Source organism: Leopardus geoffroyi, chromosome D3 (genome assembly GCF_018350155.1).
Source record: "Leopardus geoffroyi isolate Oge1 chromosome D3, O.geoffroyi_Oge1_pat1.0, whole genome shotgun sequence".
Lineage (NCBI taxonomy): Eukaryota > Metazoa > Chordata > Mammalia > Carnivora > Felidae > Leopardus > Leopardus geoffroyi.
This window is the reverse complement of record NC_059339.1, coordinates 82,929,049-82,943,899: the sequence shown is the minus strand read 5'-3', so window position 1 is coordinate 82,943,899 and position 14,851 is coordinate 82,929,049. Positions and strand designations below refer to the sequence as shown.

Genomic DNA, 14,851 nt, shown 5'->3' with positions numbered 1-14,851 from the left:
TAAGCTTCTGTAAGATATTGGAAGTGGTTTTAGGTCATCAAAACAAGAGCACAGGATAGTTTTCATGTAAAGTCAATATTATGGTATCTTAGTTGTTTGAAGTGTATACATTATTAATTATACATATGTCACTCATGACTGACAAAACCTTTGGGATCCCTAGAACGACACTGTATTTCCTCTGGATGTTCTAGAAGATGGTGTACTTCTCTGTTCCCGTATATTTGTGATCTGTAATGAGGCTGGGATCAGTGGAAGGCCTTCGTCTTTCACTCCGTCATGATCACGCGTAGGGAATATTGTTATTTATTTGTAATCCCCTGCCCATATGGCTATCCCTAATTCTTATTAATGACTGAATTAGTTTGAATTATACCTCAACCTTTAAAGATCTTACAGAAATGATTGTTTTTGAGGAGTGTCTTTAATCAATTATGCCAATTTTCTCTGAAAATGCTTTCCCAATTTAGGATACTAATTGCATACTTTTTTTTTTTTTTCCATTAATGCATGTTTCCAAAAACAGTCATTATCTGTGTTTACCACGTAACAATACATATAATCAACCTTATCATATAACTTCCATAATTTTCCATAATAAAGCCGTACATTTTTTTTTTTTTACAGCATTTTACAGTTTACACAGCACTTTCAATAATCAGCTCACAAGCCTTTGAAACAGACAGGATAGTAATTAACTCAATTTTAATCATGAAGATATAAAGGTTCAGAGAATTAGAATGGCATCCAGGGCATAGCAGAAATGTGCTAGAACTGCCTTCTGACCCAGATTTTATAACCACAGACCAGGGTTACTTCGTAGTACAACACACTGATACTCAAGGCCAAAGCTCAGTGACATTCCACAATAAATAATTCAAACTCCATAGTCTGTGTTAACAATGAGATCACATCGACACAATAAAAAGAAAATGAGCCAATTATTTAGATAGTTCAGCTAAATGCTTTCCCCTTAATACCAAAATCCTTCTCCTTAAGTTAAAATTTTAAAGCGAATAAAATATTGCTCCCTTCAGTCAATATCAGGTATTCTAATCTTATGGCTTATTAAGAATTTGCCAAATGACAATAATATGTTGGCATTAACAAGGTAATGTTAGACCAGTTCTCTAAGATTGCTTCAGTCTTTCCGATGCCCCACCCCCTCCAATCTCAAATACCCGCGCACGCGCACCTACACACACACTCACGTGACCTTTTACAGTTCACCTCTGAGCCTGTACAAGAGAGCGTAACAAAGAAAAAGTGTCAGAATGCCACACGCTTGAAAAATTACCCCTGGAAATGGACTTCCCAATGGCTGCCAAATCAGCGTCAAGTCCTGCTTTTCTCAAGGGCTTATCCCCATCTCTGAAACAATTTCAATTACGCTCAACACGTAAATGCAATTACTCCTTCTTTTGCTCTTTGGGTTGTACCGATGAGGAGTCAGCTCACGCAACTGCATTTGTTTTGCCTGCCAAGCTTTCACACACCATCGTGTATACATAAAATATACATTACGAATACTTTTTAAAAACTGCATAATGAAGACCAGATAACCAACACAGACTAACAGAAAATGAAATTCATTCCCTACTAATTGTCATATACACTGTGCCGCCAGCCATCCTGGACTGGAGTTAAAAGTTGAAGCTCTCTTTTAATCAACTTTAATGAGCTCATCTGTAAATAAACCTTTCAATAGTGATTTAAAAACAATGAGGTTAATTAAAACAGTTTGTAAGTCAGTCGATGTCAAATCAAAATTGAAAACTGGAGATTGATATTTACACCGAGTGCTTAAAAACTTTAAAATATTTAGGTGTTTTTTGCCTCTTGCAACATATTTCTACTTATTTTAAGCTCCCTCGGATGTTAGATTTGGATGTAACTATTTGCACGTAAGTTCTTTGGACATGTGGCCCGTGACACAAATAATACTCGTATCTTGCATAACTACACTTTTTACATGAGGATAATTGCTGGATCCTGCTCACCATCCAGTGTAGTAAATGTAATGGTGCATGAAGTTAAAATAATTTAAAACATTCTCAGAGGGTGGAGTGAAAAGGCAGCTATTGTTACCTGAACATGATTACTTCCTGCCTGTGTTTGGCAGCTACCTGACCTCAACCGAGCCTCTGGTGAGCTTCTTGTCAAAGGAAAGTTTAACAGCTTCATCTAAGTAATTGCTTATAGAAGGATCTACTCATTGCCTCCACAGAGCTGATCTTTTCTTGTTTCTCCTTCTTAATTTGGGTCTGCAGTTGACCTTAGAGTATTGCTTTAACAGAGAAACTGACCTGTGAATCCAGAATGATAATTCAGACTTGATCTGCAAAAGCCCACTCTCTTGATAAGATTTAGTTTTCGTATTCTTTACGCTGACTTAAAATTATGCCATGATAATTCAGAATTGGGGCTTGGGCATATCTCCTTGACATAAACAGTAACAAGTAAAATGCAAATATATTTTTTATTTATTTTGAGAGAGAGTGAGAGAGAGAAAGAGCATGAGTGGGAGAAGGTCAGAGACAGAGGAGGAGAGAGAATCCCAAGCAGAGAATCCCATGCTCTGCATGGAGCCTGACGTGGGGTTCCCATCCCATAACCACGAGATCACAACCTGAGGCCATATCAGAAGTCAGATGTTTAGCCCACTGAGCCACCCAGGCACCCCATAAAATATAAAAATTTTTAAGAAATTAAATTGTTCAAAAATATGCATTACTTTGTGTGCTTTGAGTTTCTAATGGTGCCCCTATATGGACAAATGGAAAATATTTAAATTTATGGACTTTCCAGACCACTGTCTGCACTTGAAATTATCAAGCCATTGCTTCCTATAATGAAGTGGGTCCTATTTGTAGTTCCAAGGATTATTATTTAATACTCCATTCATACTATACTTAGGATCATAAAGTTTCCTTTATAAAGCAATTTAATCAGTGAAATGTTGGTGAACATTTAATAAGTGGCTCTTCAGGAAAAAAAAAAATTTGCTTATTTCCATGGTGGTCTAAATCTTACTACATGGTTAACGTCAACCCACCAAATGATATCACTAGAAGGGGGATGGCGAAGAGACGTAGGTCATTGGTTCTTGGGGGCCGGTTCTGGCTGGTTCTAATACACCACTGAATTTTAGTGACTAGATAATAGGGATCTGCTTAAATGCTTCTGGAGAATCTCCTGACTGGATTTAACATGGCTTTTTTTTTTTTTTTTTTTTTTATCAATTATTACAGGGTCTGGTTTTAAAACACAGCCTCTCAAGTGTTATGGAGATAATCATATATGGCACTGGATTTCGGAAGGGGGAAAAAAAGACCCAAAAAACTAAAATAACAAACTCACCCCTGTTACCAGTAAGCTTAGATAGAAAGCTTCATATAAATTTCATCTAAATTAGGGACACACTCTCAGCCATCTCAAGTATTTTTTTAACAATCCCACTGAATCAAGTTTAGTATCTGTATTGATGTCATTGTCCACGCATAAAAGAGCAAGTGGGTGTAGGCAAGAATTTCAAATCTTTATTTAAATTTGAGCTTTTCTTTTCCCAATCTATGATCAGCAAATATGAAAAAAAAAATAAAAAGATATGTATATATATATATGTATATATATATACATACTTGAAAACAAGACAAAGGTGAATGATGTGATTATTCTTTTCTAAAATACACTCAAACCTCCATTTAGTGATCTGTGCAACAGTTTTGACATCATCATCCAAATGCACTAAACGATTTTGTCTTCCTGCAGACAACAGGGGATTATTACAAAACTGTCTTTTCAGCACCTTGCTGATTTAACGCCTACATAGTTCTTGTACCACACTCTGCTTTTATGGACTTGGGTACGTGTACTATGTATTTTTTTTTTTATTCGAAAAACTTACATAGGGGACTAAAAGTCATGAACAGAATCTTTTACTGTTATGAGTTTTTCACATACATGTATATTAATACAGCAAGAAGCATATCTATCTAGTCCCACAACAATGTTTACAAACCTGTATTCAAATGAAAGGACTGAGTGCAGATGGTCAGATTGACTGACTTATTTCTTTTGTGATGAGGCTGAAGGCCACTTTCACCTACTTTATTTCTAAGGATGAAGCGTAAGTTTACAGAATCCTGGTTTCTCCTCACGTCATCAAAATATGAATATTCTGATTCCAGTGTTTGTCTTTCAGAAAGAAGCACTTTTAAAATGTAATTTCCTCTACAGGGTCCGCTATCTGTAGATTGATTAGGAACCCAATAAATTATTCTGAAAGAGAGAAATGAAAGAAAAAAGTCCATTCTTATTTCAGTATATGCACATTAAGCTAGTACTATTCTAGGAAAAAGTGATAGGTGGAAATATTATTTTAGTCATAAAATCCTTATTCTAAGAATCCCATCCTAAACACACATGATCACTTGAAATGGTCTCCTCATCTCGGCACCCTCTAAACCAGTATGGACTTTCTACATTGCTTGGTTAGTTCTTGAGGAAGGTGTGTGCGTCAGAATTTAAAGACGGATTTTGAAAATTGTAACATTACATTAAGGTAGTGTTAAAAACAAGCAAACAAACAAAATAAACAGTCTTTTAGTCAATACGGTTACAGCCAAAAAGGTTGGGGAAAACAAATTCTCAAAAGTCTTTGGAGCATTGAGAACTTGTGACCTTGAAAAATAAATCTTGCATCCAAAACAAATCTCAATTCTGAAATCTTTCCAAAATACAAATATTTTATTCCACTGTTTGGTACATTCTAATGGCTCAGATGAACATCTTGTTTGTCCTTGTAGCTGGGATCCTCTCTGAGATGTGAAAAGGGCTCAACTGCTCTATTTTCTTCTCCATATCCATGCTTCATTCCCTTCATTTAGCTCAGCCTGGAGAAAAATCAGCATTTTCTGACGAGCTTAGTTCTATGAGGCAGTCAGATGGACCTGAATTTCGTGGAGATTGGAGCTCCAAAATAAATAGAACACCATGTATGAAATAAAAAAAAAGAAAAGATAGTCTCCTGTATAAATCAGAAGAGATAATAAAAATCAATGAATAGACAGCAACTTTTTTTCATACCTCCACAAGCAGCTCAAAAGGAATGAGTTACCTTTTTTTTTTTTCTTATTTGGAACCCTTCATAATTTATTTGCTAAACAACGGGTTATGTTGCCTGAAACCAAATTTTATCGGTTTGTATTGGAGGACCGGGGAGGATTTTCTAAGAATTTATAGACTGCTAAATAAAATATATTTGCTAACCAGCAGCAGTAAACTCGCGCTGGATTCTGTAACCTAGCAAGCGAAAAGCATCACCGCAAATTATACTGGTCCCGAGTTTTGAGTCGCGAGAAGTTCTAGGACATTTCAATGGCACATCGCGTGTTGTTCTTCTCACTGGCTGTACCGTGAAGGTTTGAACAGGGCACGCTTGGGTCACGGACAACACAGGGCACTACTTGCTCATAGAGGTTAGGTGCTTTGCAGGTATCTGAGAGTTGCTATCTATTCACAAACCACTGAGCATTTCGTTTTATCAAAAAGCCTTCGAATGCTCAGAGTCTGTGGTCAGTGCAGTCCCTTGGGTAAGTCTAATGGAGATACACTTCACCAAGGCCAAAGCCCAAACAGTTAAAAATGGAGAAATATGTACAACCGTTCTCTCTAGTAAGTCGAGTTCTTGTTTTCTGTATGTAGTGGGTTGTTTTGTTTTGTCTCGTTGTTTTGCCTTGTTTTGTTTTTGCTTTTATTTATTTATTTTTTTCTCCAGTACATTTCAGATTAAGGTTCCGGGGCTATGAGTACAAACTCTCGGGGCCGGTGCCATACATATCTGCGAGTCGTTTAAAGCGAGGCCCCCAGTCACTTAGGTAGTCGTAATTCTGATCAGAGTTCGAGCTGACGGAATCTAAGGAGCTGAGCGATTCAGCCACTGAGCCATTTCCTTCGAACGCGTACGTCTGCAAGGAGTCATAGGGGGGAGCACAGGGGTCCACGTCAGCTTCTTTCAGCCTCTCCCAAATAAATTCTCGAAAGATGACGTTGTCTGGGATGCTTTTAAAAGTCGGTCGACTCAAGAACTGAATTTCTGGACTCACATCCCTTCGGGTCTTGGTATCTCTGATGACATTGAGGTTCCTCAGTGCGGCCATGTCAAAAGCTTCTGTGTCTTCCTCTCCCCCACCTTCATCGTCGTATCTCACAATATTTTCTCGGATATCTCTCTCCTCATCGAAAATGAGAGGCTCTTTTTTCCGTCTTCTCATGGTGACGATGAGGAGGATCAACACTAAAACGAGACAGGAAAGGAGCAGGTTTCAGTAAATGGCCACCTGCCCCTTCATCATGGTGAAATCAGGCCTATGATCCCGACTTACAGATTTTCTGCTCTTTAAAGCGAAATGGGTTGGCCACCTACGTGCGTGGGAATTCACAGCGGCAGACGTGCTAAAATTGCTAAAATGCGTTTAAAATAAGGACACTTTTATACATCAAGAAACCCTTCTCCACACCTGTTCAGAATTGATGTCTCCTGCTTTAAGGCAACCTGCAAAATATTTGATAGAGCAAATTGAAGGGCCAGTTCAGGAGAACTATAATGATTTCAAAGCTATGCAACACAAAGGGATTTTTTTTTGAACTCCTTAATTGCTGGAAAGGGAAAATGACTTTCATAAATGTTTTAGGTCCAATTTAACAACAGCAATTTCAGAAGGAAATGGATTTTAGCATTTGGTCAGGTTCTTTGAAGAAATGCCTAGTACTTGTCTAAGAAACTCCGCTGTTAAATAAAATCCAGTATGTCCGACCATATATGAAGATTAAAAAAGCTTTTCTATAGTAAACTGAGTCTCACTTTCAGGAAGAAATACTGAACTTGGTCTTTATGCGTTAGACCTGGAAAGAGATTATAGCTTGTGAGGTTTTCAGCTTAGCCAAAAAGAGATTTATCAGAATAATTAATACAGCACATGGTTATACTGGAAAGCAAAGGACAACAGATACACTGGCTGTTACTGGTTTTAAACCACCTGAATATACTCCTTGTATTTTCAATAAGTACACGCTACTAAGAAAGATTCTGCTCTGCTCAGGCTATGAGTGACAGAATGCTAGCTGAATTGGGAACACATCAGATTTCCTCGGTACTTGATTTAGAGTGGAAAAAAAAAGTATTCTTGAATTTTGGAGTTCAAAATATATAAATTAAAGAATTATCTTAAATTACCTTTTTATTACATCAGCCAATTTTGTTTTCTTGAAGATCTAAAAGGCCCAAAGTAACCATTACTCTCAGCCTATTTAAAAAAAGGCATTTGAAATATTTATATTTACAATATCTTAAGAGGTCTTCGTTGGCATTAAGAATGCATTTGAAAATAAAAAAGAATAAATAAAACCAAGAAGGACATCACTGTAATTCAGAGTGATTAAAAGCAATGACTAGGTGAGACCTAGTCCATCCTGTCTTAATCTGCTTAAACAAAGTTCTAAGCACTTACTTTTAAATAAGTCCTTTTCTGTTGTAACGTGCTGGCGTGGGCCTTGAATAAAAGCCCAGCCTTTTCACATATTAGTTAGCTGGGTGATCTTGGGCAAGTACTCAAATTTACTGAGTCTAGCCACATGTGATAATTATAGGCAAATGGTCCCAGGGTAGAGACTGGGAGGGGGCGGGGGGAGGAGGCAGGGGAGGGAATGTAAATAGAGTTAGCAGAATGCCAGGTACTTGTTTGTGTGCCAAAGTGAAGTTTTCATTGTTACCTTCTGGTCAACTAAGAACATCAACTCAAAATTTCTCCTCTGACCGAGGAGAAATAATGAAGTTAGGTACAAAGTAGAAAGTGCAGCAAATCTATGGCAAGGCACGTGCACTAAAGATTAAATGAGAGACAGAAAAGGCAGTAGAGCGAAAAAGGAAGGTCTACAAACAAGGTCTATCGTTTGACCCTCAGAATAGCTCTCTGGGGCATGTTATGTTCTTGTTTGACAGCTGTCTTAGGCATCTGAAACAACCTGCCTGTGGTCATGAAATAAATGCAGTAGGTAGGAATGATGTGTTCTCTAGTTCCATTGGCCTCAAAGCCGGTGCACTTTCTGGAACACTAGGAGCTTAGTACTTCCATAGAAGGTAATTCAGACACAAGCCAAGAGCTCAAGTGACCATTTGCTAGTTCCGAGAAAGACACACCAGTACCTTTTAACACATACGAGTAAATAACACTTTAGATTTACGTATAAATTTAGCTTCTGAAACTTTTTTACATAGTTCCCCTACACCCAAATATAGGTAATTGAAACAGAAAGAAAGAGGGGCCATATCATATTACTGGAGAAGCCAGATTAAGAGAGAGAATGGAAAGTGAGTATCCGAGAGAGCCATGATGGGGGGACAGGTGGAGGGAGGGACAGGTGGAGGGAGGGACAGGAGAAATCTCTAAGACATGTCGGAAGGAAACTGAGGCAGAGCAAATATCCAACCGAATGCAGAGGATGGAAGAAATGGATGGGCATAAGAGTGAATGAGGCTATGAAGAGGGTAAGAATTAGGTGATAATTAGATGCACTTTTAATTTATTTTTAAAAAAAAATTTTTTTTTCTCAATGTTTATTTTTATTTTTGGGACAGAGAGAGAGACAGAGCATGAACGGGGGAGGGGCAGAGAGAGAGGGAGACACAGAATCGGAAACAGGCTCCAGGCTCTGAGCCATCAGCCCAGAGCCCGACACGGGGCTCGAACTCACGGACCGCGAGATCGTGACCTGGCTGAAGTCGGACGCTTAACCGACTGCGCCACCCAGGCGCCCCAATGCACTTTTAATTTAAATCAGTATTTAGGCAAAATATTTCAAAATTCTCAATTCTCTTCATATAATGAACCTTGTCATTTATATATATGGTATATGATATATAGTGTTTTATGTTATATACATATGCTATATAGATTTATATGTTATATATAAATAACATAAAACCACCATTTCTTATATTCTGCTGTAAATGTATTTTTTTAAGTTTATTTTGAGAGAGAAAGAGAGAGAGAAAACAGGCAAGTGGGAGTGGGGGAGGGATAGAGAAAGAGAAACCCAAGCAGGCTCTGTACTGTCAGCACAGAATCTAATGTGGGGCTCGAACTCACGGACTATGAGATCATGACCTGAGCTGAAGTCAGACGCCCAATCGACTGAGCCACCCAGGCACCCCTGTAAATGTTATTTTGTTTTTTCTGCTGATAAACTTACTTTTGAATGCTCAAGTGTAGTGTTCAGTAAAAGTGAAATATGACAGAACCCACGGAATCTGTCAGCTCGTAGGTTCAGTACCTGTTAAGGATATTAGTATCTTATAGAGTTTATTTCACTTCTCAGTCTTGCCTCAAGCTGGGAAAAAAATGAAGTGTTTTAGAAGGTTAGAGAATTTAACATTTCAATGACTTAGGAGAATATTAATTTCTAACTACATGAGCACATATAAAAAATAAAATTTAACCTTTACGTAGAACAAGTATTAACTGCTCTTCAGGGTCTATGGAGATAATCCCTGCATTAAAAAGAATATTTTCTGCTTAAGTAAGCACAAGATTATATAGTTTAGGAGGTTTTCCTCATATGTCTTTTCTGTCATATGAAGGATACTTCTGAGTGGAGGCATAAAGAAAGATTTAGTCTAGACACGTGGAAGTTATAATGGGTCTGGGGCTCATGAATTTATATATGTTTAACCAATGTGCATTAGCCATTTCTTGTAGGCATTAGGTAGGATGATATAATGTTGAGCACAGAAGTAGACACAATAAGTTTTCTCAAGGAACTTATAATTAAATGGGAAGGCAGATATCCATTGAAGAATGAGACAACTAAATGTCAATGTAGAACTGGGATAATTATTGCAAAAGAGGGAAACATGATCTTTTCAAGATCCACAGTAGAAGAAACAGACCCATGCAAGGCAGATTTAAGTGAGGGTCACTGAAGGCTGGGGTTAGGGTGACGGTGGAGAGGTGATACGGAAGGTTACTCTTGGTACAAGCGAGCAGTCAGCAAAGGTCGGAAGTCAACAAAGCTGTGGAGCAAAGAAAGGTGGAGATGACCAACGCGGTCTGAGGCTGGTATGGTATGATCATATTAGTTTTTCAAAAACAGTATAATTCAGATTGGACTGAGGATAGGAAGAAGGGCAGCGTAGATGTTAGCAAAGCAATTACAATGCTATTGCAGCAGCCAAAGCATGCTGTTAACTAAAATTTCTGGTTTTAGAATTCAGTTTGATAACATTTGACGTTTTCTGAGTATCCCGGTACGTCGGCTGTGGTGCTGGTTATTGGCAAAATCCTGATAAGGGAGGATCCCTGCATCCAAGCAGCTCCAACCTGGTAGCTGTATCTTTACAAAGAGAAATACAGTATAAATCATAATGCAGTTCACTGTGAGAAAGTGCAGACACCCACCAGTGCAAAGAAGCATACATACGAGAACAGCACCATTCTCCCACATTGAAAGAAAGAAAAGGGAAGATGGAGAAAAATACAGAAGTGTAAAATACACAGCATCCTATAAATTAGCGGGCTCCTATAGTCTCAACGTCACCGTGGTCTGTGCCAGATACATATCCATTTTCACTTAATCATCTTGGCAGCGTTTCAGTGGAACCAGCCACGCTTCCTAGAGGTCAACCACAGCGTTACTGGCCCCTGTGATTAAGAGGCCCCCTCTCTAATACACTTGCATCATCAAGTGTCTTGTTTTCTGAAAGACGGCAGATGCTTGAAAAGTCATCCAGATTAGCTCTTGAAACGCTTACAGTGTATTCTCAGCTACTGAGTTCAACACCTAGTGGTCATCCCCGAATCCCCTGCACGGGATGTTCTAAGCTTGCAAACCCCAGAATTCTCAATATCCGGTTTTGGTCCCCAGAACCTGGCAGAACGCTGCTGATGTGGTACAAGTTCTACCACAGCTTGATAAGCCTACTTATATTAAAGGAAAACCATTTCCCTGAATGTATTTAGTTATTTCTTTAGCGTATTTCAAATTTTGAGCCAAGTTCATTTTAAAGCACCCAGTCATGCAAACTACCATCAAATCAGTTCATTTCCATCTGAGACCTCGATGAAAGGTTCTTTTTGTAAATCAAAGTGGAAGTCTTCGTACCTGTTCGGCATCACTTTGTAAAGTTCAACCTGTTGTTTAGAGACTATCACCGAAGGTTAAAACCTAAATTACTTTTAATTCACTTTTTTTTTTTTTTACTGGGCAATTGATTTTCTACAACTGTAATCCCTATACCGTCAGTGAGTTTATTCCCCACAGTTGTATTTTAAGCACAAAAAGCAACATCTGATAGTAAATACGCACTCAATAAGTCTTGTTAAATTAATAAAGTAGGGGTTGGAGAGAGATGCAAATGGATCTCGGCATTATGAAGTTCAGTATTTTGTATACAAATAACTATTATGCAATAGATTATATAGCAAAGTAACATATGCTAGGTAAATACGTATGGAAAGGGGTACTTTGCCCACGATGTTCAGAGAAGTCTCACAAAAGAGAAAACATGATTTAAGACTTGAAGGATAAACCACTATCACTTAGAAACACTACTTTCTCTACAATCTCTCTGAATCATCAGAATTTCTTATTAGTCAATAAAATTGTCTAAATCCTCGCTTGCTAACACAGCAGCCACTAGCTGCCTGTGGCTTTGAGCATTTGAAGTTTGGCTGTTCCTATCTGAAACACGAATTGAGATGTGCTTTCGTGTAAAATGCACATGTGACACTCAAGACATTGTTAAAGTGAAAAAAAACATTTTGGTAACATGTTAAAATTATATTAGTTTGTTAATAGCTCATTCAATTTGTTGTTAGCATTTATTTCAGGTGTTTCTTGTTATTTTTACTAATGAGGCTACTCCCTGAAAGTTTAAATTGATGTAGTTCACACTTGTGAACCATAACCTACGTCTTCGGACAAAATAAAGATTCAAAACTACTAGAAAAATCTTAATTGTGTACGATCTTGACGTACGCTACTCTAAAATTTTATGGCCAAATGATGCATTGAACAGCAAAACAGCTATTGTACTACAATTATTACTGTGTCTATTAGGTGTAACTGAAAAATGACCTACTTTAAATGAAAAATCTGCCAGTATAATCTATATCCACATTCACTAATTTGTAAATGCTTATTCTATCCATGTGCGAGTAGAACTTAGCCCTTCGATAACTACTTTTTAACTCTTCACTGTGTTTTGATCCTCTTGATTTGCACCACTATTACTGAAAATCTGTTACATGTTCTCTATTTGGCACTAATTACGTTTCATGAATTTTCCTTTAATTTGGTGGCTTCAGATCAGAAACAACCATGACACAGAAACATCTTAGTTCTTTTCAGCATCACTTCCAAGTTCCCACCACTTTTTCCATGCCTGGAACTCCCCCAGAGCTCCATACTCCCACCACAAAAAATAGGTCATTAAGTGACAGTTTGCTAATCAATGATTTATCTTCAACAGCACTCAATTTTATTGACTTTTTATAAAAGCAGCCTATTTCATATTTCCACATTCTTATATCCTAATTGCTCTGAAACCAGAGAAATCTGAATTTTTCTGTTATTTCCAAGACTAAGGTTACCAATGACCTTGACAGTTGCCCAATCCAGTGGGCACTAGTCAGCTCTATGTTTACATGGCATATCTATCATATTTGAAGTAGAACTTCAATGCAGAAACATGATATGGGTGAGTTTTTTGTTTTAATACAATGTTACAGAAATTTTTATAGTTAAATCTTTTTTACTCTCTCCTCTCAAATCATGGTTTGTTGGTAGCTGATCTTCTCTAGGGTAATACTTACGGTAAATCTTCCTCAAGTTCTGTACTTGGCTTCTTCCCTTTTCATCCAATACTCTTTCTACATGAGCTCAGTGAAACCCAAGAATTCGACTACTTTCTATATATGGCAATTGGTGAGTTCTCTGACATATAAACCTCCCATCTGTCTCTCTAAATGAATCAGATCATATTCATAAATGACCACTTGTGATTTTTATTAATGAAAATGTACGGGTTGCTTGGACTATGGTAAATACTTCTTCTATGGCAATTATATTTTTTTAATATTACCATCACTTAGCTTACACCTTTCTGTACAAATGTCTCTCTTCAGGTTTAAACCCATTTACTTTAATCTGTTTCATATTTTGTGCTCTTTTCTCAGAAAGATCCCCGAACCCCAAGCTAGAAACTTCCAGGTCATCTTTGCCTTGAATTTCACTTCCTCCTTGTATTTACCTCTTGCTCATTCCACCACTATAATGAACCAATTATTATATAGTGTAACTCCTGGAATGTACCTCAAATCCTGTCCCTAAATCCACATTTACACTGAATCCCTGCCCCTATTGACTGAATATGTGGGCTTATATAAAATATTTTACTTAGCCCTGCCTCAGTTTCCTCCTCTCCAAAATGGAGATAATAGAATCAACTCATAAAAATTATCTTATAGTAACTTTACAAAGATTAAGTTTATAAAGTCTTAAAAATATATACAGTAAGCACAATAATAGGTGATATGTGTTCAACTACTACAACAAAGTCTTATGCAACATAACGCCTATATCACTGGGTCTTGCTAAAATTTGAGTCCTATAACTTGCACACTAAAAGCAAATTTTACTTGTACTCATGTGATCTTGCTAACTCCCTATTTAGTTATTTGCTATCTATACTATTCTATTTATTGGATGGTAAAATAGAGACACCAGAACGATTCTCGAGAAGCTTAACATAAGTGGCAAAGACAGGAAAGTGAACAGGACGTGTTAAATACTATTCACAAATTCATCCCTAAAGGCATTTCCTTCTACCTTTGCTCTATTAGGCCCTGGGAATACACTGGATTAAAGAAAGGTTAAGATCTGTACTCTCAAGGTGTTCTTAAATTTGAGCAAAGCAAATAAACAGATGTACCAATTGTGATAACTGATCTAAAAGAAATACACAGGTTTCATGACAAGGAATCGCAGGCGTTTGTATAGCTTGCCCGGGGCACCCCTGCTCTGGCTTCAACTCTCGGGTCATGGTGCCCCAAGCATGGCACGCCCAGGGACCCCCCCAGCTCACATCTGCTCTAGCTTCAGCCATCCCACTAAGGCAGCCCCGACATGACGTGACCAAGGATCCCCAGGTTCCCAGAAAATCAAAAACTAAAGTTCACCACCACTAAAACAGACTTCCAAAGAAAGTTAAAATGTCTTCCTTAAGGCATGCCTGAGTGGCTCAGTCAGTTAAGCATCCAATTCTTGATTTTGGCTCAGGTCACGATCTCACGGTTTGTGGGACTGAGCCCCATATTGGGCTGCTGACAGCGCGGAGCCTGCTTGGGATTCTCTCTCTCCTACTCTCTCTGCTGCTCCCTCACTCACACTCTCTTTCTCAAAATATGCATTAAAAGAAAGGAATTAAAAACAAATTTAAGTGGAAAAGGCCATAACGAAAAATTAGAAAATATATGAAAGAAAAAAATGTCACCAATGAAGGCAAATAATACAGGTAGTGAATCAGCCACTTAAAAATCTAGTATGAAAATTAAAAAAAAAAAACAAAAGGATGTAAAATATGTTATCAGCAACATAAAATGTGTGTGTGTTGGGGGGAGTACAAATGTACTTTTATTTTTATTAATATTTTTTAAAGTTTATTTGAAAGAAAGAGCGAGTGAGTGCATGATCAGGGGAGGGGAAGAGAAAGAGGGAGAGAGAGAGAATCCCAAGGTTCCACACTGTCAGCACAAAGCCCAGTGAGGGACTCCATCCCACTAATCATGAGATC

The 14,851-nt window shown here is 37.8% G+C and overlaps 1 protein-coding gene across 5 annotated transcripts in view; it reads right to left on the bottom strand.

Moving 5' to 3' along the window:
* Positions 1–3,178: 3,178 nt before the first annotated feature.
* CDH7 (cadherin 7) overlaps positions 3,179–14,851 on the bottom strand; it is a 123,462-nt gene continuing 111,789 nt past the window's right edge. For all 5 annotated transcript variants that reach the window (XM_045456946.1, XM_045456943.1, XM_045456945.1 and 2 more), the window contains one exon: positions 3,179–6,298. In XM_045456946.1, the coding sequence (XP_045312902.1) occupies positions 5,805–6,298 (494 nt within the window). In that variant the 3' untranslated portion in view covers positions 3,179–5,804. The remainder of the gene's footprint in view (positions 6,299–14,851) is intronic.